The sequence below is a fragment of the Nestor notabilis genome, unplaced genomic scaffold (genome assembly GCF_000696875.1).
Source record: "Nestor notabilis isolate BGI_N333 unplaced genomic scaffold, ASM69687v1 scaffold2142, whole genome shotgun sequence".
Lineage (NCBI taxonomy): Eukaryota > Metazoa > Chordata > Aves > Psittaciformes > Psittacidae > Nestor > Nestor notabilis.
In genome coordinates this window covers 8,162-29,661 of record NW_009916762.1, presented here as the reverse complement: position 1 = coordinate 29,661, position 21,500 = coordinate 8,162, and the positions used below count along the sequence as shown (strand labels likewise).

The 21,500-nt window shown below is 47.6% G+C and overlaps 1 protein-coding gene across 1 annotated transcript in view; it reads left to right on the top strand.

The window, feature by feature from the left end:
- The window catches only part of ILDR2 (immunoglobulin-like domain containing receptor 2), a 32,859-nt gene that overhangs the window by 11,276 nt on the left and 83 nt on the right, over positions 1 to 21,500 (top strand). Inside the window, exons 4-9 of the mRNA XM_010024720.1 lie at positions 6,652 to 6,708; positions 10,847 to 10,993; positions 11,747 to 11,923; positions 17,026 to 17,142; positions 18,929 to 19,139; positions 20,046 to 20,736. Of these exons, the coding sequence (XP_010023022.1) occupies positions 6,652 to 6,708; positions 10,847 to 10,993; positions 11,747 to 11,923; positions 17,026 to 17,142; positions 18,929 to 19,139; positions 20,046 to 20,736 (1,400 nt within the window). The remainder of the gene's footprint in view (positions 1 to 6,651; positions 6,709 to 10,846; positions 10,994 to 11,746; positions 11,924 to 17,025; positions 17,143 to 18,928; positions 19,140 to 20,045; positions 20,737 to 21,500) is intronic.

Genomic DNA, 21,500 nt, shown 5'->3' with positions numbered 1-21,500 from the left:
GTCGTGTTGACACACAAAGCAGTTGGACAACACTAGGTAGCATCAGAGCACCCCATGTGCTGTCTTCATTTCAGGCCTATTTCAGAAAAGCATATAAGCATTTATTTATATCCATTTGTGCTCAGCAAAGCTGGTAGGATTTATAAAGCATACCTGATGTTAAGCATGTGCTTATGTGCTTTGCTGAAAAAGACCATTCAGTAGGTTTTGCTTAGGGATTTTAACCGTCTCTAATGGAATTGGTGGAGGCAAGGGAAGAGGGGTGGTAACCTCTGTGCCTCAGAAGCACAGAAGGAGGTTGGCTGGTAGTAAGCCTCCTGTAGGGTAAGGCAAGAATTTAAACTAAAAGGTATTATCACACCTTTGTAAAATATTTGTATTTTGGTGGTATTTGGAATCTCCTAACAGGGTCTAGCATGACTGATACAAGCTCCGCTTCTGCTGCAGCAGAACTAGACTAGTACAGAGCTCAGCAATTCCACAGCAAGAGTGAAATGATGCTCTTTGCACTCCTGTGTTCTACTAGAAATGCAGATCCGTTTGCTGACATTACAGCTGGGCCAGTGAACCCAACTGCAACTCTATACATTTTTATTTCTTAGAACTAAATCAATTGAATCAAAAAGGCTGGATCCTACGTTCAAGGAAGTCTACATTCCCATCTTAGTAGCTAGCAGCTGCGTGTCCAGCTTCTTGTAACACAGACAGTGCTATTAATCAAATGGTTTTCATAGCCCCTGTGTGCTGCTTTCTATATGAGAATGTCAGTGGGCTTCAGTAAAGTCCTTCGTTGCAGCCTTTGTTGAAGGGAGCTGCAAGGGTACCAGTGCAGTGGATGCAGGGTGCCTGGAGTAACCTCAGAATCAGAAGTACAGGTCAGTGAATACCCCATCCTAGCCTCATGTGACCCAGCTCACATCAGGGAGCAGGCTAGCTTAATTGCATGGGATTGTACATAACCCAGTGAGCCTTCCTGAGAGCCAGAATGTAGTGATCAGGTGCAGGGTCCTGTGAAAGCAGCTATACTGCTCCTTCCCAAGCTGGTACAGCTGCAGGGCGATGACTGTTAGGTAGGCACAGCTGGCTACCCTGAAATGCACAGGTCTGTGCAGGGTTGGCATTATGAGATTTTACACAGCCTAAACATGCTTCATGGAACAGAGGCTTCATTTCCAAGGACATGTCAAATTTGTGGAGGAGGCAGGAAAGTGATCTGCTCATCCCAGTTGTTGGTTTGATGCTTTGGTTTGGGATCCACTTGCTTTGCTAGATGGCTATTGCCTGCTTGTTTTTTCCATCCAATTTGGTAGCTAATACTACATAAATTATATATTAGTGAAATATTATTTGATAATTAATCTTTTAGAAGCTTCAGCTTCTCCCTTTGTTAGGCTTTAAATAACAGTAATTAGCACTTGAGGCTTTCGTTAATTTCTGAAGTCAGCTAGCACTTAACCTTGGTAAACTCACATCTTTGGTAGGTTATATTACCACCCAATACCCATGGAGGCTGAACCCAAAATCTATTAAGTCTGACACCCATAGGTAGGAAAGAATGTAGATACATACACACAGAGCATATTCCACAGTAATTAATGTACTAATAGAGACATGCGTTGGCTTTCAGAGAGGATAAATCTCTACTGGGACGTGTGTGTATGGTGTGCAATGCTAAGAAGGCAGTTCTTACTCAGCAAAGTGACTCAATAGCTGGCATAAAAATAGGCAGGTTTAGAGTCTCTTGTGTGCAAGGAGAGTCTGTATGATAAAAGTTGATGTGGTTTTGGAGACGGAAAAGTCCTTGGCAGAATTTTCCCTCACAAGAGGTTGGTTTTAGGGTTTTGTTCTGTTTTGCTGAAAAGCTGCCAGTAGCATCAGAGCCAGTACTTGGTCACAGCAGTCAGCAGGGACGTCAGTGCTGTTGGCCGTGTGTTGGGGATGAGAGGGACAGGTCTCGGCCAGGAAGGTGTCTGAAAGCAGCTTCGTGCCGAGGGCTCTCCAACCCTTGAGCTGTGCCTTTGTCGCCAAGGGCAGGTAGTGCCAGCAGAAGTGGCATGAGAGCCCTCCACTTAAAAATCCAGGAAAGGCTTTTGTGTCCTCCCAGCCCCAAACTGCAATCCTGTCCTTGCTGGGCGCTGCTGCCCTGCCCGGGGCCATTGTGCTGCCAGCTTTATAATACGGGCCCAATCCCCCTTGTCCTGGCCTGGCCTACTCCTCGTTATTTATTTCACACCATTTAGGAGTGCTACTTGTTGCCAAGGTTTTTTTACCCCTCTTTTCCTCCTTATTTGCCAGCGACAGCCACATGCTGCTCACAAAGGAGACTGGCGTGATTAAAAGACCTCCATTACCAAGGTAGCCATGGCAACAGCCTTCTCGGAGGTCTTTGTTGCCTGCTAAAACTTTGATCTCTGAGAAGGGCTGCTGCTGTTTCTCCCTCCAATTGAAGAGAAGGATGGGAAGAAAGGATAAAGTTTACTCCAAGCAGGGGGAGCACAGAGGAACTCATTGCAGAGCCGCGCTCTCCCAATAAATCTCACAGCAGCTTCCTTGGAGAAGTATCTGATTTACAAGGGCCACGCTTCCTCTGCGGTGCTTTCCAGCCTCCCCTCAGGGCAACGTCTGGTGCCAGGGGCCTCTTGCTGTGGCACAGCTGGCAAATTTTTCCGTCACTGAAGAAATAGTTCCCTCTATAGCTGCTGCCTCCTGAGTTCCCAGTGCTGCTGGTATGGCTGCGGAGGCAGCCCTGGACAGGGAACACAATTCAACAGTTACTCCTGTATTTACCCAGTATTTATCACATTCATGCTATTGCCAGTGCTCCATGTTCCCGTATTTACCCAATTGCCATGTTCCTGAGTGCACCTGCGCCGCCTTTATTCGTGCCATCGTTTCTTTTCAGCTGCACCACTTACTCTAATTATTTTTCTGCAGACTTTCTGTTAATTGTCTGCTTGACTCCAGGTCCTCTCTTGATCTGCTGCTATTTGCTGCTCACTCTGTCACCCACCCTCCTCCTGTCCTCACTTGCCCCTTCTTTATCCCTGCACTTACTGATGCCACTCCGCACCCTCATAGCTTTTCCTTTCCCATTCCTCCTCCAGCCCTCTACTGCTGCTCTCTGCCAGGCCAGGCTGTGGGCTCACAGGCTCCCTCTCTCTGCCAGGGCCTGGGGTGTGCTTGGGTGCCCACTCAGAGGCCACTGTAGATGGGTAAGGCCCCATTGCAGCATGGTAGGAACAGAGATGGGAGCATGTCCTAGATCCATACAGGAATGAGAACAAGCCCCTAATGCTGACAGAGCTGCCTGGGACAACTCTGGTAAATGGGGCCATCGTCTATTCAGCCTCCTGGGGGTGTGATAGCCCTCAAAGAGGAAATGTAGCCCTTGCAGGTGGGGGCACAGCCTGTCCACAGCCATGTCTTGGGGTGCCTGTGGTCCTCTTTCTCAGGTGGGCAGAGCTGCTGTGCAGAGGTGGTGTGGTGAGGTGGTGTCTTAGCAGGATGTTTTACTAACTTGTTTTCTCCCACCAGATGCTGCCCAGCCTCAGCCCTCCACCTCAAATTTTCCTTAATTAAAATAAAACCACCAAAAGAAAAGTGTGGTGAGCTTAATGCCCATGCAGGGAGCAGCCTGAGTATAGAGAGCCACTGGGAGGATGCTGGCCAGGGGCACTGCAGGCGTTTCAGCCATGGCTCCAAGAGGAGGCCTTGTTCACTGAAACCCTGCCCTCTGCCACAGCTTCAGGCACTGTGCGACCCACCGTGGTGCCATGCTGTGCTCTGCTCCCCTGGCTGCTGCCTGGCTTTGGAGTGTGCCATGTCAGGCTTGCACAGGGCAGTGGCAGCCCTTGTCCCCCCCGGAGCCTGCCTGTCCCTGCACCTGCTGCTGGCAGACTGGGTGCTTTTGCTCTACTTGTTGCTGGCAGCAGCAGCAGGAAAGTCGCCTTCAATGAGTGTCACTGTTGGGGAGCCTCCTGTTGCTGTGACAACCACAGGGCAGCCGTGGCGGGGGGTGTGGGGGGTGGGGGACCCCCCTGTTGCTGGAACAACCACAGGGCAGCCGTGGCGGGGTGTGTGCAGCCTGTTGGCTTCACCCGCTCAGGGTGTGGGGAAGGGTTAGTGAATTAATTCGGGCCAGGGTGGGGAGGGGGGGAGCTGGGGTGCGTTCAAAGCTGCTGCGGGCACGGCAGCGCGGGGGCAGGCTTTGTGCTTGTTGGCTGGGCTAGTCGAGGCGGCAGAGTTCAGGCTGAGCCATGGTGGGGTTTATTATTGCCATGGGCCCTCCTGGGCTTTGTGCATCCCCTGCGAGTGGGTCTGGGCCCCCCAGTGCTGTGTGAGCCCTGCTGGTGGGGCAGGGGGAGCAAATTCCCCAAGCAGATACTCAACAGAGCCGAGTGAGGCTGCACAAGCCAGGAAATACTTGACTGCTCTTGGGTGCTACAGAGGAGCTACTTTGGTTGTCTTTGTAATGAGTTACCACGTTCTCAAGCACTGTTATTTTTGGGGGATGCTTCTTCCCCCTTGAACATGGGGTTCCTAAGATCCAGCACTGGCAGGGATTGAGGCTCTTTGGGTAGGTTCGAAATAAAGCAGGCACATACTTGGACTCATGAGATAGAGCTTCTGCTCTTTATAGGCGTCACTCCCTCACCTCTCATACCACAAATCCTAGCCCTAAATTAACTATATACCTCCAGCTATTTATCCACTGGCATCTGCCTTCAGAGGAGAGCTGCATGTGAGTTTGTATGGAGATAACAACACATGGGAGTCAAGCTGTGTGCCTTGTGTCTGCATGAGTGTGGTTCATGTGTACATTGTTCACATGTACACAGAGGCCTGTGAAAGAATTGCATGGATTTTTGTGCATGCTTGGAACGTAAGGAATATATTTAATATACGCATGGAATATAATGTAAATCTAGGATTCTGTGACACAAGGCATACATTTGGTGCATGTGTTTGGAGCCCACTTGTGGCACCTGAGACTTAAGCCACATGTGTGTGTTGTATGTGCCTGTATCTTGTGGGCAGAAAGCATAAGTAAGCATTTTCCCATAACAAGCTGGTTGTGAGCAGTTTGGACACTGGATCTTTCCAGAAAATGGACTACAAAGAATGTCATGGAACTCCTTGTATATATAGATAAAAATGTTGCAGTAGACTGATGGCAAGAGTCCTCCTTCAAAGTAGTAAATGAGGAACAATTATCTCAAAGATCACCATTGTATCTTTTGCTAAGGCTTCGGGAACACCTCATCATGATGGCGTTACTGTGAGTACTGGACAGCTTTGATGAGTTGCAACCAGTTGCAGAGCACTCCCTGCATTCAGAGCATGTTTATTATGGCTCCAGTGGGCATCCTTGTGGATTTTTGATCTCTACAGAACCTCTGCTGAAGCACTGAGGAAAAAAAGGACAGTAGGTCATTCAAGGGCAGACTAGACGCAAAGGAGCTTGAGATCCAGTTCATCATTGTGTCTGAGTGCTGCTTAGTGCAGGACCTGGAGGGCATGTGGGGAGGTTAAAAGGTAGCTCTTGACCACTTTTGCACTGGCTTACCCTTAGCTGCTTCAGTTATGTAATGTGTGTCTCTTAAAGAGTGCAGTTCTCCTACCTTTTGCATGCCTTTATAAAAACATAGCATGATCCTGATGCTATATACAGCTGCACATAGGGCTGTTCTGCCCATACACGCCTGAACACCGTGCAGGACATTTGCTGTATATTAGACATATCCCAGACATACAGTGCCAAAAGAAACAGGCACCAAGCTGCCTTTGGGCTTGGATTTTGTTTGTGTTCAGTTATAAATTAGACTTTTTTTTTTGTTTTCCTTTTGCAAAGCAATTCCACAAATTTCTACATGGATCCTTCCCTGGTTGGTTTGCTTTGCTTGCGGCATGGTTTAAGCCCAGCCGGTAAATCAGCACCATGCAGCACTAAAGCCAAAACACAGCACTGCACCAGCTAGTAGGAAGGAGAAAAATAACTGTTACAGCTGAACCCAGGACAGCTTGAGAGTTGGCCTTATATCACACAATCTCACCAGGTTGCTCGTGCATCTTGAGATCAGTAGCACATACTCACAGTCATGCTTGAAGACGCCTTCCCTGGAGGTGTCTCTGCAGTCGCAGAGCCCTGCGTGGAGAGCACCACCACAGGTGGTGTATGCATGTGGCTGACTTGTCAGGAGCCTTGGGTTAAAGATGTTTCACATCCATCCAAAAACTACATCAGTCCATTTTAAAAGTAAACTCAGTCCTTCGGTTTGAGGGCTGTTGTGCATTTCCAGGAGCTTTTTGCATGTGTAGAATGTAACTCCAGAAAGATGTTGCCGTGTAATCGCGCTAAGGGGACCTCCCTCTTCTTGTCATTTTGTGCCTAGATCGGAGAAGCTCTGTTCAAGATTCTTTTCCCTCAGCTCTGGTGATAAAGATAAAATGCAAGGACACAGAAATGGCAGAAGTGCAGAGGCAGATACCAGGCATCAAGCAGGATGACATCTGTGGTTGATAGGATGCATGTTTAACAGAGTGCAAGTGGGCTGATGAGGAAGGGGACCGGAGGCGCTAAGGCAGGGGCTGGGGAGTGTGTTATTCTTGCAGTAACCTATCTCCTTGTTCTCCTCCTTCTGTCTTTTCTAGGCAGGACAGGGCTGCTTGCTGATCTCTTGCCCAGTTTTGCTGTGGAGATTATGCCAGGTATTCAGTCATTTCACCCTTCAATCACCCAGTCCTCTGTCATCTCGTCTGTTTATCCCTCTGCAGCATCTTTGTGTGGTGTACATTTCACTCTTACGTGTGTTTTATCTGGAGAGAAAAAGATAAAAGCCTATTGCTTAGTAGGGAAGTGTGTTGGGTTGAGATCTAAGGGAGGTGATGCTGGCACCTGGGGGAGGAATGGCCATGCTGGGATCCAGCATACAGAGATGGCTGGTGTCATGCCGGGATCAATGTGAGAGCAGAAATGCCAGGGCAGTTGAGGTTATATCAAGCTCTCTGCTCTCCCCTGCTAGCACAAGGGTAATGCTGCTCCAGCCCGTGAGGTCTCAGCAGCCTTGTGTGCCTGTACAGCTTTGTACATCAGCTGCTCCTGTGCAGTGGTACCTTCTGCTCCCCAGACCCTATCCTGCAGGCACTGTTACAGCCATCACCACAGATGGTGGCACAGGAGGTGTAGAAATAGAGCAACCCATCGGTGGCACAGCCTCTCTTGTGCTGTATGGCCAGAGCATCATCTAGGTAGCACTAGGTGGTTGGACCAGCCATGAAAGCTCTTGTGCCCAAGAGAAATCCCTTGCTAGCCAAACTAATGAAAGCCACTAGTTCTGGCACTCCTTGCAGAGGAAACAGTGATCGTGTTTAAAAGGGAAATATTGTCCTTTCTTGAAAGGGAAAAGCTGTGAGAATATTTAGCCCTTGAGTCATCAGATCCCCTGACAGTGCCCAGAGAGTGTTTCTTTCACAGGTTTGTGCAAAAGTGCAACTCCACATAAATGTGTGAAGCTATTTTCAAGTCTGTCCAGAGATCCAAACGGAGAGAAGGCAGACACTTCCCCACCTCCAGTATGACCCAGAGCTCCCTGGAATTTCAGCATGGCAGGAGAGGGATTGGTCTTTTCAGCATAGGCAGAAGTTGATTATCTGTTGCCTAACACTTTTTTTTCTTCACTATTTACAATTTTATTGAACGGGTATAAAATTCATGTCTGTTGGCCAGGTAGCTTTCTGGTAGTCTCACTTCATGGGTATAAACAACAAGAAAGAGGAAAAGGCAGCAGCAAAACAGCGAGGACACGTAGCATTTCAGCTTGGTCATCATCTCAGTCTCAGGGTTACACAGTTGTATCTGGAGCTGGTTGGATCTCAGTTTCGTGCATGGAGAAGGACCCAGCAGGCTCTTTTCCTGTTTTCTTAACCTCGCCAGAGAAGCCAATGGTCTAATTTCCTGTGAAGTGAAATCCTTCCTGATTCATAGGTCCCTATGAGTGGGACACTTGATTTCAAACATCCACTGCTGGTGCTGAGCGAGTATCTTGCAGTGCACAGTGTACGTACTATCCTGACCTTTTGTACTCCTAGAGAGATCACAGTTACACTTACAATGGACTTGCTGTTTGTGTTTGTCCTCTGCCAGGCTTTTATCCTTTATGGAGTGGTTGTGAACTGTTCACTAGCAGCTCTGGAAATCTGACATCTGAGCTTCATTGCATAGCTGTGGCTGGTCACTTCTGTCATGCGATACTGTTTCACCACCTTCCCTGTTTCAGTGATGGTTGGTAGAGAACAAGATGAGAACATGACAAAAGCCACTGAGCTGTTTCCCTGCTCAGATTGGCATACATTAGGAAGTGCAGCACAGAATGGTCTGTGTCGCTATCTTGATTACTATCCCAAGTGTCATTTAATTTATCCTTTCCATGAGCTTAGCAAGCTTAAGGGTAGTTTGGGTTTGGCCTTTCTCTGTTACATTGGATTGCTTCTTTGATGGGCTTCTTGTAGCTTCCACATACGTTACTCGTAGCCTGTTTATGCCCATTTATGTAAGACCTTTAATACCTGCTTTTCCTCCAAGTGTTCGTCCTCCTAGCATATTAGCAGGCATCAGCTACATCTGCTCTCAGCCTTCTTTCTCACAGACTAACACAGCAAGCTTCAGCTCTCCTGCTGCAAGGCAGGCTATCAAGTCACTTCGTCTCCTCAAATCTCTGCTTTGCATCAGCTCCAACCTGAATTCATCTTTTCTTGTATGAAGAGCTGTATAACACCAGTAACTTCAGATGAGGTTACATGGAGGCCTTGTATGAGGGCAACAGTATTTCCTTAATGCTCCTGGAAATCCTTCTCAGTTGGGTGTAGGGGTACATTTGCCGTTTCTGTGGCTGTATTGCCTAAAGTGGTTACAATTGTCCTATGATAGAATTTGGGTAATTTCTCTTGGTTTTTAATTGTTTTCAACTAACAAAGCCCTGTTTGGGACAGAAATTGTTCTTAATCTTTGAACGTGTGACCTTGAAATTATTGCTGTATAACTTCAGGTTCAACATACTGCTGCATTTCCTGTTTCTTATTGTAGGCCCAAGGACAGGTGTCTCTTTCTGTAACCTGTCCCAGTCTTCATCTTTAATGACAATGCTTTGCTACCTCTTACCCTCAAGATACATTAATACATTCTTATTTTCTGTGTCAGGGTCATTCATGAAGATATTAAATAAGATAGCTCCTAGAACCATCACTTGAGGAACTGTATCAGTAATCTCCTCTCAGCTTTTACTTCTCCATTCATAAATGCTTCCCTCCACCCATGTCCTTATTCATTAGTTGAACTTTTCTCAATATATAGTAATTTCACCCCAAAAAATTACTCCATAAGGACCAAAATTATCTGTAAGTTTAAATGAAATTCATCTATTTCAGCCAAAAAAGAAATAAAATATTCAAAAAATATAAAACATTTCACTTGACACTTCTGAAGTGTTTTGATTTGTGAATGCCAGATCTTTGACTGACATTTTTTTTAAGGGAATTTTAAGTTCTAGATTAAAAATGGCATTAAAAAAGGGGAATTGTTTGTAAAATTGTTAAGGAAAACTCCAGCAAAGCAAAGAATTTTACTTCTGTTCAAACTGAATGCTGTGGATTAATAAAAATTGGCTCTTATTAGCTTTGCAGTTTACTAAGAACTAGAAAAGGAATCTGGTTTGATTGTTCCAAGTGGAACGTTATTCCTTGGCTTTTCAGCTTAGCGATGCAGGTGAGAGGTTTCTTCCCTCTGGAGTGGGGATAAACCCTACCCCAGTTCAAGGCAGCCCCCCCCACTTCTTTCTTTGCTTTCTCACCATCTTTCCGTGGTTGGTTTCCAACCTGGGAACACCTGGAGTTTTCCCTACCAGCCCTCTGCCTTCTAGATAGGTTGGTGCATCTCTCTAATGAATTCTAACCAACGCCAGGCCTCTTGTTTATTCCGAGTCTTGAAGTTCCTTCGCCCAGATGTGTTCATCACCCATTTCCCTAATCCAGGGAATTTGCGCATGGCAGTAGGCACAGCCCTGTGTATGCCATGTCCTGCCAAGTGCAGCGGGTGGCCATGTGCAGAGCTGGGAGCTGCCCCAGCAGCCTCATCTGCTCCCACTAGAGCTGCCGCCTCTTCCCATTCAACCCCATCCTGGTTTTCACGGACCGGCTCTTCTGTGGTCTCCCTCGGCGGGTGTTTTTGGGCTGCTCCCTTTTGGGGCCTGGCAGACCTCATCAGAGGCTTCAGCAGGGGATAGAAAACGTGGTTGTTAGGTTTGCTGGCTGGCTGCAGCGCCTGAAAGGGTGTTCGTTTGGCACGTTGAAAAGAATAATTGCCTGCGTGGGCCCAGTTGCGAAGGGGCAGGCCTGGCTCATTTACTGCCCTATTTATAGCGTGCTTTGCACCAACGTTTGTCCCATTAAAACTAGGATGTGGTTAGGGAGCAAGCACAAGCAGGGCATGAACATGGCAAGGAAGAATGAGGCTTTGATGAGATCCAAACACTAATGGGGCATGTTGTGCAGCATTTGGGCAGGTCTGCTGTGGGGTGAAGGGTTTCTGTGCTGGGGAAGCAGAGCTCCTGTCTCCCAGCCAGCCAGAGACATTGCAACAAGGGACCATTCTGTAGCTTCATTTCTTACTGTAGTGTGCTGTTTCTGCTTTGACACAGAGGAGGATGTAGTCCTAGACCCACAGGGAGTCCACTTCTGTTATTCGCCTGTCTGTTTTGCCCCTATGCTCTCCCCTGCCAGGATGTTGCTGACGTTCCCTTCCACAGCAATGTGCAGTCCTGTAAGTATCTCCCTTTCTCCCTTTGTTTTCCAGAGTGGGTCTTTGTGGGCCTGGTGATCCTGGGCGCATTCCTGTTCTTCCTCCTGGTGGGGATCTGCTGGTGCCAGTGCTGCCCACACAGCTGCTGCTGTTACGTCCGCTGCCCCTGCTGTCCCGAGTCCTGCTGCTGTCCCCGGGCCCGTGAGTGACCCTCTCCAAACCTGGTGCAAACCTTCTCCTGTGCTGCTTCTGCTCCCTGGCAGAACAGGAGGAGAATCTGCTTAATATTGCTGCCTTTGCCCTGAGCATTTTGCTTGACTAAAGAACTAGTTCTCAGGGAGTGAAGCATCTGACCTATTGCTTAATGGTTGAGCGCTCAAAGTTAATTACAAATGTAATTCCCTGAGCCCTCCCTGCCCTGGCAGCTGAGCCTGTTTCTCCAAAGTGTCATGCTCCCCTTCCAGAGTTGTTGTCATGTCAGTGAATGTTGCGGATCAGAGCTAAGAGCATCCTGGGAGGTTTCTTCACAGCAATGCAAAGCAGCTGCCCTCTACAACAGTGCAAAATCCAGATGACCCAGCAAGGTTTCTGGTCAGGCTCAGGCAGATCTGTCAAGTTTCATGAGCCTCATCCTGCTGCTTGAGTCATCAGTTGTTTTTGAAGCTGAACTGCCACTAAATCATGGCAATGGTGATGCCAGCTCTAACACCCTGAATTTCATTCGGTTGCTGGGCATCTTGCAGGGCTCATCTGACCTGCTATGTGCATTTTCTAAACTCCCCTCAGTGCCTTTTGAGGCTTAGAGAGGTTCAGATTGGTCCTTGACATTTCATGTGTCCAGTAGTCTCCTGCTGGACTGTCACTGGTGTTGGTGACATGCAGGTTTTGGCCACATGCTGTGTGGGTCTATGGTAGGCCAGTGTGGTGCTGACTGCTCTTCTTTTTCTTTTTCAGTGTATGTAGCAGGCAAAGCAGCAAAAGCTGGGTACCCTCCTCCAGTCTCTTCCATGCCAGGTGCATACTACATCCCCAGTGTTCCTGTAACTGGTGTCCCATCTCCTGCTGTGTTGATGGATAAGTCGCACCCTCCTCCCTTAGCCCCAAGTGACGCCAGCGGAGGAAGCCAAAATGGTAATTTGCAGTGCAAGGCACAACATCCAGTCCTCTTACCGGGAGTGGGGCTGGGAAAGGGAGGAATGATTGTCACTGATAGGGTGGTATGAACAGGAGAAACACAGAGAAACTGCATTTTAATCCTGGCTCTCGCAATGACATTTGCATCCCTTAGGGCCACATGGTCCAAGTTTTCTAGTGCCATCAGCACAGTGGCAGTTTTTGGGTGCCCAATTAGGTCAGCAGGGAATGGGAGGCTCAAGTTTGTGACTGGAATCCCTCCCGTTACTACTGCAAACATTTACTCGTGGAGGACTAAAAGTAATTCCAGGGGAGCAGAGGCAGTGGCTGTTCTCTTCTTTGAGATGAATGCTTTGCAGGCTGCTCTCTTTTGGTAAACTGTTCTTCCTACTCTTCTTGCCCTCTGGCAGCAGATTTTGCTGCAGTATGTTTTACTGTCTCCAAGGCATTTTGGGCACAGGGATGCGCTCCCTCAGTGTTTCTGCCCAAGAGCATTTGGACTGGACCCCCTCCCCTGTCTTACAGAAGTCAGTAGGTCACTTTTTGTTCAGCCTTTGTATTTATGAAATGTGAGTGATAAAAGGCTTCTAACTAGAAAGGAGTTGTGGATCAATGTCAGACACAGAGTATCAGTATGATGACTTTCTCTGTGAGAGTCACTTCTCCCACTGCAAAGGAAGCTGCCATCAAGGAAAACCAGGGTAGCTGTTTAGCCACATGCTGGCATTTCAGGATCAGAGTGGCTGTCTAAATTCAAACATGCTGCAGCAGAAAGTGACTCTCACCAATGCAGTCACCATACTGACACTGTAAGTTTGCCGTTTGTCCAGCCGCATTGCCTGGTTTCAAAGCACTGCAATAATTAAAATTTGTTAAATTTGCTCATGGCAGTGTGATAAGACGCTTCTGAAAAGACAAAATCAAGTAGCATAATCAAATAATTAAGCTTTTGGAACAACCCTACGTATTGTATTATATACACAGTATATGAACCTTTCTGGAATTGCAAGAAGTATTTAACAGTCACATTTTTTCCCCACCGCTGAAATCAAAATAGATTTTTGATTTGAGGAATGGAGCATTTTTAAATAGGAAATAAATCAGTCACTGATCCAAAGCACAACGTATCCAACTCAAAAACCTTTGTCAGAAGATGATGAACGGCCGCCCAGTGCTTATGTTTTTCTTCTCCTGTGAAAAATGTCACTGCATGTAGAGCGTGGGGTTGGCCATGGAACGCCAGGGATTTTTTAAGAGTCAGATCACAGCCCCAGTCTTGTCTGTGCTGTACATTACTAGCAAAGCACAAATGCAGAATGAGAAACTGGACGTGTTTGGTAACCAAATGGAATGGCTCTCAGCATCCCGTTTCCATTACACAGAAAGATGCATTTATGATACAGTCCACATCAGCTGGCTGGACTTAATGGTTTAGCTCAGGACTTGACAGGAAATACTATGTATTGCAAAGAAAACCATTATTACAGAGCTTTACCTGTTCTGGCAAGACATCAGATCTTCTTCAGCTTTTTATTTTTAATTCATAGTTTTTGCAATATTACGGACACACCCTTCTGGATCATGCACCTATTGTTCAAGGTGTTCCTTGAGCTGTGGAGCTAAGGAAGAGTGATACCCTTCTTAAGGTCCTTTACAATGCCAGAATATCCCCTAATTACAGGCTGTAGAAGAGAAAGCATTATGTGGCTTTTCCAAGCTGCTTATTTGCTGGTTGGCCAGGCAGGCAGCTAAACAAAGCAGGTAATGGTTGGGTTTATAATAAAGGCCTTTTCTCAGGAAGAGCACTAATTATGGTTTCTGTGTGCCCTGCACAGCCAGTGTAGGTCTGATCTGAACCTTGGCATCTTTGAGACTTCAACCTTTCTGTCAAGTTTGTTTAAAGAAATGGGGTCAGAAGTGCTGGGGGACAGAGGCTGGATGATTCTGTAATGCTGGCTGCCAGGCTACAAAGGACAGCCTTTGCCCTAGATAGTTTCTGTGCTTACAAATGGCCCCTTTGAGGTGATCTAGTGAGCAAACACAGGCATGGGGATATTTAGAAGATTTGTCTAGGATTACATAAAACCCATGTGACAAAGCTCCAGTGAAGCCTAGGAACTCTATCCTAAATTTAGGGCTGAACAGGGAAAAAAGAACCAAAAACTTTCATCTTTCTTTAGAAGAGTGTTGGCAACACATAAGCTAGGATGTATGCTCTGTCTATTTTAAATGCAGTGGTTACCTGAAGACTCTTGCATAGATTCCTTAGAACATGCACACAGAGAAGCTTTTGATCTGAGAGGTGGGCTCCAGACCTTTAATATGGAAAGCATATAAGGATGAGACATCATTTACTTCCTAACCGCACTTGAAATAAATAGCAGTGCTGTCCTTTCTGGGGAAGGAAGCAGCTTACAGTTTTGGCTGACTTGGTTCCACCCACAGAAGAATAAAGAAAGTGTCTAGTTAAACACAAATTAAACATTAGAAATTTATGAAGTGTTCAGGAGAAGAAAATATGGTCTAACAGGGAAGAATGTTCCATTCCATTGACTTCAGTGAATGGTTCTGGACAAGCGGTTAATGTCTCTGCATCTTTATTCCCTTATAATTAAGATAGGCCTAAAAATATTCAGACCTTATTAAAGGGTTGTGATAATTTACAGATGAAGAGGGTGTGAGGAGGAAGCAATAATACCTTTGGTTCTCACACAGAGCAATAATAAAGAGATCTAGTAAGTTGAACATTCGGTTGTGAGAAGTACTTAATAAATAAGCATGGAGACAAAATACACTTCATCTGTCATGGAAGACACCTTACAAGCTGTTCATGGTCATCTTTGCAGATTTAAATTCAAAGTTAATTTCTAGATGCTTACAGAATGAACCAATAAATTTACTTACCCTTGATACACGACTGCAATAGCAAGTTGAGCATGAAGGTAGCATGAAACTTAGCTAATTCTCCATCAGTTCCAGGAGCTATAGATGCTGCCGCAGTCGATACCTGGCACAGCCTCAGTGTGAGTAGTGGCTCTGGGGAGACAGAGTCTGGAAGCTGCCTGTTCAAGTTCCCAAAAGGTTGTTAGTAGGTCAGAGTAATTTCCAGCTGATGCTTGTTTGCTGGCCTGGGTATAAATGAGGTGGCAGCTTAGGTGAGCTCCTAGTAGACACATTAGAAGAAAGGGTATTGAGAGGCTCCTTTCCTGGCAAGGTACCAGACAGAGGTCAACAATGACGGTGAGGTGCTATTGCTTGCACAGTGCAGCCAGAGTCATCACTTCAGAGGCCAGTCAGTCCAGCCCCTCTTCATAGCAGCAGCGTCACTCCCAAGAGATGTGATGGTCTTCCACTTTGGAAGGCGGAGGCAGGGTTCCTTGTGTTCTGTAAATCACTGTGTGCATTTGCAGTCATTGTGCACATATTCGTGGGGATAATAAAACATAGCAAAACTCAGACTGCTGTCAGCTAAGCTGTCTGGAGGCACGTAGAAAGCAGGACCCTGACAGACCCATACTATGTTTTGACATCTAATACCTTTCCCAAATACAGATGCACAAGGTAGTATTTCAGGCTGTAGTTACTTACCTTACATGTGCACAGTCAAAACCCACAGTAAAGCAATTTCCTCCTGAAGCTATCTGTGGGATTATTACAGGAATCGTTCCATGCATTTCACGGCACAGCCATTTCCGAAGCAGGGCATGGTTATTTAATAGTGCACAGGCATATGCAGAGCAGTTTTGGACAGAAGGTGTCTAAAAATACCTCTGCCAAGTCCTTGTTCAGCCCACACAGTGCATACTATGCAACGTACTACCAAACCCATATGTTAGTACCTTGAAGTATCGGGGTGTGGGATAAAACAGAAAAACCAGGTTAGTTCAAAGCCACTGTGCAAGTATTCAAATTGTGCCGCAAAAGAAGCACTTGTGCAACACTGCAGTATTCACACAAGGGGACATTCTAACCCTCTGCAAGGCAGATGGGCTCCATTTTGTAGTGCTAAGTGAATTGTCCTCAGACAATTCTCTAACGAGGCTGAATCTGAGGTTTGTAGTCCTTCTTTGTACTTAGACCTGTGTTTCTGTCGATCTTGAAAGCCTCAGGCTGAGACTTTTCTTAAATGATCTGCTATAAAAGCCTTATTTTCTTCAAAGTCCTGATAGGTGGGGTTCTATCTATAGTCATATAGGCCTGCCTTGAGATAGTCAGGCTGTTCATAGGGTTAGCAGGTAAAGTGTGCGTGGAGCCAGCCTGCTGGAGTAAGAGCTGCTGTGGCTTTAGGTGTGTCGGAGCTTCTTTCTACACACAGGAATGTGGGAAAACCAAAAAAGCTGCCCAGACTTCCCTGCAAACGGAGTAATCTCCGGAGTCAGGTACTTAATGTATGTGTAAAACGTACGTTTTCTGTAAAACCAAGCGTGTAAAGAACCCCAGAGCAGGCACCTTCAGTTACCCCGTGGTCTGGTTGGCCCCATCATTGGGTTTGGTATACATCTCAAAGCAGCGTGATGTGCTTTGTGGGACTTTCTGTGTTTCCTTCTGTATTCTTTGGAGCTTCTCCTACCACATGCTCTTCAACCTGTGTGAGCAGAATTCACAGGGATGGGAGGAGTGGTCTGCAGAGTGACAGCTCCCAAATGCTCAGCCACCTGCTTCCCGTGCAGACTGAGAGCTTACAGCCCCTGCTGCATAGAGGAAGCCTCATCTTCTGGGACTGCTTCTCCCATACCGTGACGAATCCTTTCTGGAGTGCTGAGGAAGGGGAAATGAGTGCTTCTCTTTCTGCCATCCTCTGTGGGAGGTGGAATCACTCCGTGGCAGTGACACCACTTGATGCATTTGGTTGTACAGATTGGGCATTTCCAAATCATTTTTGCTGTTACTGCAAACTTTATAAACGATGCAGCTGCTCACAACTACACATCCCACGTTACAGACAGATTTCTTCTGAAGCAAAGACTGACTCAGTCTGTTTTGGAAGACGCAGCCTACCTGCCTGCAGGCATGAGCTCAACTACAGAAGCAATATTGTCAGAAAGTCTCCTTGGACTTAAACGTGTTTTCCACTAATGCTTTTCTTTATTCTCTAGCAGTGCGCAAAGGGTACAGGATCCAGGCTGACAAGGAAAGGGACTCCATGAAGGTGCTGTACTATGTGGAGAAAGAACTGGCTCAGTTTGACCCAGCTAGGAGACCGATGCGAGAACGATGTGAGGAACAAGCATGGTTTGATTATTTGTTTTTCTCACTGACCTGAAAAAGTCTGCATACTCATAGTTCAAAAGTTCACTGGCTTTGCCTTAGGGCCAGCCTCTAGGATATGATGTCCAGGATATGGTAGTTGGGACAGTTGAAGTATAGATTGCAGGCATCTACAGGTGTGTTCTGATTTTAAAGATCTGCTGCTTACCTAATCATCATTAATTAGAACAAATAAGGTGAGAGATACCAAGAGGCTCATGAAAATGGTCTACTCGGATAATTAAACTTTTGGATCATCAACATCTGCAAAGCCAAGTCTGTACTTAATGCCTTCTACATCCTGTGGTGTGATAATAGCTGGGATATTGTCTTCACAATTTCTGTATCCCTTACAGTGTGGTGACTGTAAATCCCAATACGACAAAAGAGGAGAGGGATGATTTTGTTAAGAGCATCTTTTCTGGGCTGCAATAACCACGGTGTGGTTTGAAGGATCCAGAAAGGTAGTTTGGAGTGGCTGTTGTCCTGCAGAAGGAGCAGGCACTCTAAGAAAGATCTGAGAAACCAGGAGATCATCAGATTTTGTGGCACTGGTCAACATAAGATCAGAGGTGGCACACACATTGGTACTGAATGGCTTGGCAGTCAGACAAGTGCTGGTGGAGAGCGGGAGGGTGGTGAGCAGGGACATGGTACAAACTCAGAACTTCTGTGTGGAACTCCTCACTGTTTCCCAGTAGCCTTTTGCAAGCTTTATTTCCCTAAGGAATGGCTGAGGCTGCACTGAACTGGTGTCAGAATACAAACCCAAGTGAGGATCTTTCCACATCAGGAGGCAGAGGTGCAGTGGCGGGACAAGGTGTGCGCATGAGGAGGGCTCGCAGTGCTGCTTGTTGTCCTCTAGCTGTTTTGTTGGAGGAACAGGCTGGGGGCTCAGTTCCCCCAGCAGCATCCGACTCATGCAGAGCTAACCCACATTAGGCACTGGTAGCAGCTCATTTAAAACACGTGTGAGATCCTGCAAATCAATGAAAGTGCGTTTGGGAATGACACTACATCAAAGCTCTGTACAGATTAGGCATAACTAACAAATTATATATACTTCTAAAACAGTCACTGCTGAGTACACTGTATTCTACACCCACAAGATTTACTATAAAAAGACCTCTCCAGATTGGTATGTCAGGCCTCCAGATGTCAGTGTGCTTGACAGGGTACAGACTGACAGTGATTCAGACAGTCTCTTACTTTTTTCTTCATCTTTTTTTTGAGGGGGTTGGTTTTGTTTTAGCTGGGCAAGTCAGGCCAAATCCAGAGCCAGCCTGTTCCATACCAGGAAAGGAAGAGGTGGCACAACTGCTGTGATGATGTTCTGCCAAGCTCGGTGCCCACCTTGTGAGGTGGTTCAGCTTACATGTATTAGTGAAGCAGGGCTAAGGAGGGATTTCTACATGAAGGTTGGAATGTTAACTGGAACACAGGCATCTGATGCCATGTGTGATAACCTTAGACTATCCCACCTGACTGCCAGCTATCAGTTTAGAAGATCTGTAGGTCTTACAGCAGCTCTATGTCCAAACTGAGCCACAGGAGTCTTGGGCAGGATCGGTCAAGGGTTTGGAGGAGTGCTTGGGATTCCATTTTGATTTCTTTCTAGCAGAGGGCAGCTCAGCTTACTTCTGAAAAAGCTGCATCTGGGCTCACCACAGCCTTCCTGTCCTCTCCTCCCCTCCTTTCTCACGCATGTTATCAGGTGATACCTTTCTCATTTATTTTCTGTAACATGCCCTACAGATAACAACACCATCTCTGAACTCAGCTCTTTGCATGAAGACGACCTGAACTTCTGTCAGCCCTACCGTCAGTCCCGAAGGAAACCTCTGCCTCCTGCCGGGGACCTGGATGGCGATGCTGAATACTGGGCTGGAGTGGTGGGTGGGGGCAGCACGTCCAGATCACAGGCTGTCTCTGATTACAGAGATGAGCGGGACACTTTCTGGCACAGGTGAGGAGCACCGCATTGGGAGGCAGCTATTTCTGGCTAAATAGAAGGGAGAAGGGACAGATGGACTGGTAGCTCTTCTGAGTTTCCTGCTGTTCTGGTTCTGCTTAGCGGGACAGAGGGTTAGAGAGAAACATGAAATCTGGAGGTGTCACTAGATGAGGTCGTAATGAATCTGATTCCCCCAAGCCAGCTGGAGCCTACCCAGCTGCGCAAAGCTAAGTACCAGCCCCATTCCAGTGGGATGTAAAAGTGATATCGATAGGAGACCAAACCATCTTTCCCGAAAGTGCTTGCTTGAGATTTATACCTGATCCTTCCAGCACTTCCTAGTGCTGGCTGGGAGTCAGACCCTGGTGCTTTAGTGCAGCAGGACCTGTATGCCAGGCCTGAAGGACTGGCATTCAGATGCCTAGAAGAGATACCACATCCTTCCCTCACATACCAGAAGCCCGGTCTGCCAAACAAAATGTCAGGGATTTCCTTCCCTCAGTGCTGGACTATTTTGCTAGTTCACTCTCTTTAAACCTGCTTCAAAATCGCCCTGCTGTGAGCTTGTGTAGCTGGGCTCTTGGTTTTTCCCAGCAGGACATACACCTACAAGCTTTGGGGCCAAGGAGAAACAAGTCCAGCCCTACATACTGGACAGGGGAGGTGCACTCTGGGGTTAATCTGGGGTAACATTAGACATGTGCAGTCCGAACTATCGCACCAAGCTGCCTTTACAGTCAGCAGAGAGAAGTGGGGATTTTGAGGATGTGATACCTCTCTCCCTACAGAAGATGATGAAAACAGGTCATATGATTCATGCCCCAGTAATGCCTGTTTCTCTCCATTGTCTGTGAAGGCAGCTGATGAGATGCGCGCAGCTGAATCCTGCCCTCTAACACTACCTCTTCCCTCCTCCAGCCAGCAGAGATCCAAGTCCGAGATGTTGTCCCGTAAGAGTTTCTCTGTGGGAGTGCCGGCTGTCTCCATGGACGAGCTGGCAGCCTTTGCAGAGTCCTACAGCCAGCGGCCGCGGCGGGCAGACAGTCAGGAAACACGGCGCTTCGAGCGCTCGGAGTCGCACGGCGGCCGCAGTGGAGGGCTGCCCCACCAGGATGGCTCCATTGAGGAGTACTACACCAAGCGCAGCAGAGGGAACCGGGAGCCGCTGACAGACTCGGATCGGGGCTGGTCGTACAGCCCACCCCGGAGACGGGCCCACGAGGAGAAGCACCTGCCCAGGCTGGTGAGCCGGACGCCTGGAGGGAGCCAGAAGTACGATCACTCCTACCTCAGCAGCGTGTTGGAGAGGAAATCCCGGAGCTACGATGAGAGCGGTGACCGTAGCGAAACTCCCTCGAAGCTGAGCTCGCAGCCCAGCCAGAGAGGAGGGGGAACGTACTATGCGTGGTCACCCCCCTCTACCTACAAAGCCGAGAAGTCGCAGCAGCAGTCGCAGCAGTCGGCATCATCGCCCGAGCAGGAGGAAGAGGAGGACACCCTGCCCCCGTACAGCGAGAGGGAGCTGAGCCGAGGCCCTTCGTACAGGGCCAGGGAGCAGGCCTACCTCAACGCCTCTGACAAGAAGAGGAAAAAGGACCCCAAGAAAACAGTGAGGCCGTGTCTGGTGCTCCTGATCCAAATAGGCTGAGCGGGGAGCCACCAGGCAGGAGTCACTAACCAGAGTTTATGGGCAAGGGCGTTCTGTAGTCTGAGTTTGGGGAATCCCGGTTAATTGGAGTCACTGTGGGACGAGGGCTGCCACTGTGGGTGTAGGAGTCCTACACAGGACTTCATCATGGAGGGGAGAGCCAGATGTGCCTAGGACTGGGGAGGTAAGGGATGCTTTTGGCATCTAAGGCCTGGTGATCCAAGGAAGTAGGAGTTCATCTAAGGTTTAAGAGAATCATGGTAGGGAGGGGGACTTATCTGTGGCTTACAGAAGTCACAGGGCATTGGTTTGGCCTTGATCCTTGTTAAGGAAGGGTTGAGAGGCTCTGTTGTTCTGGACTGGGACAGGGCTAATAGCAAGGCATTGTCTTTCTGAAAGGGGTGAGATGGCAGACTCCTGTGGGTGCATATCCCTGGGCCTGCGTGGGGACCATGCTTGCCGAAGGCATTCCTTGCTCAGGATACCAGCAGAACATCGTGGCATAGCCCACACTAGTGAGGACTGAGGAGTTTGTGGTTGTTGGGGAAGGGGAGCTGCCCAAAGTCTGCTCCACGAGTGAGACCTTGTCGCTAGAGCAGCTTGGCTGTTAGGCCTCAGCTTAAGTGATGTGCGAGAGAGGAAAGGGGTGTGAGTGGACAAAGCTGTTGCTCTTTGGTTGTGTCTCTGTCAAAGCTATGTCTGTCTCTTTGTCCATTCCATGGGTG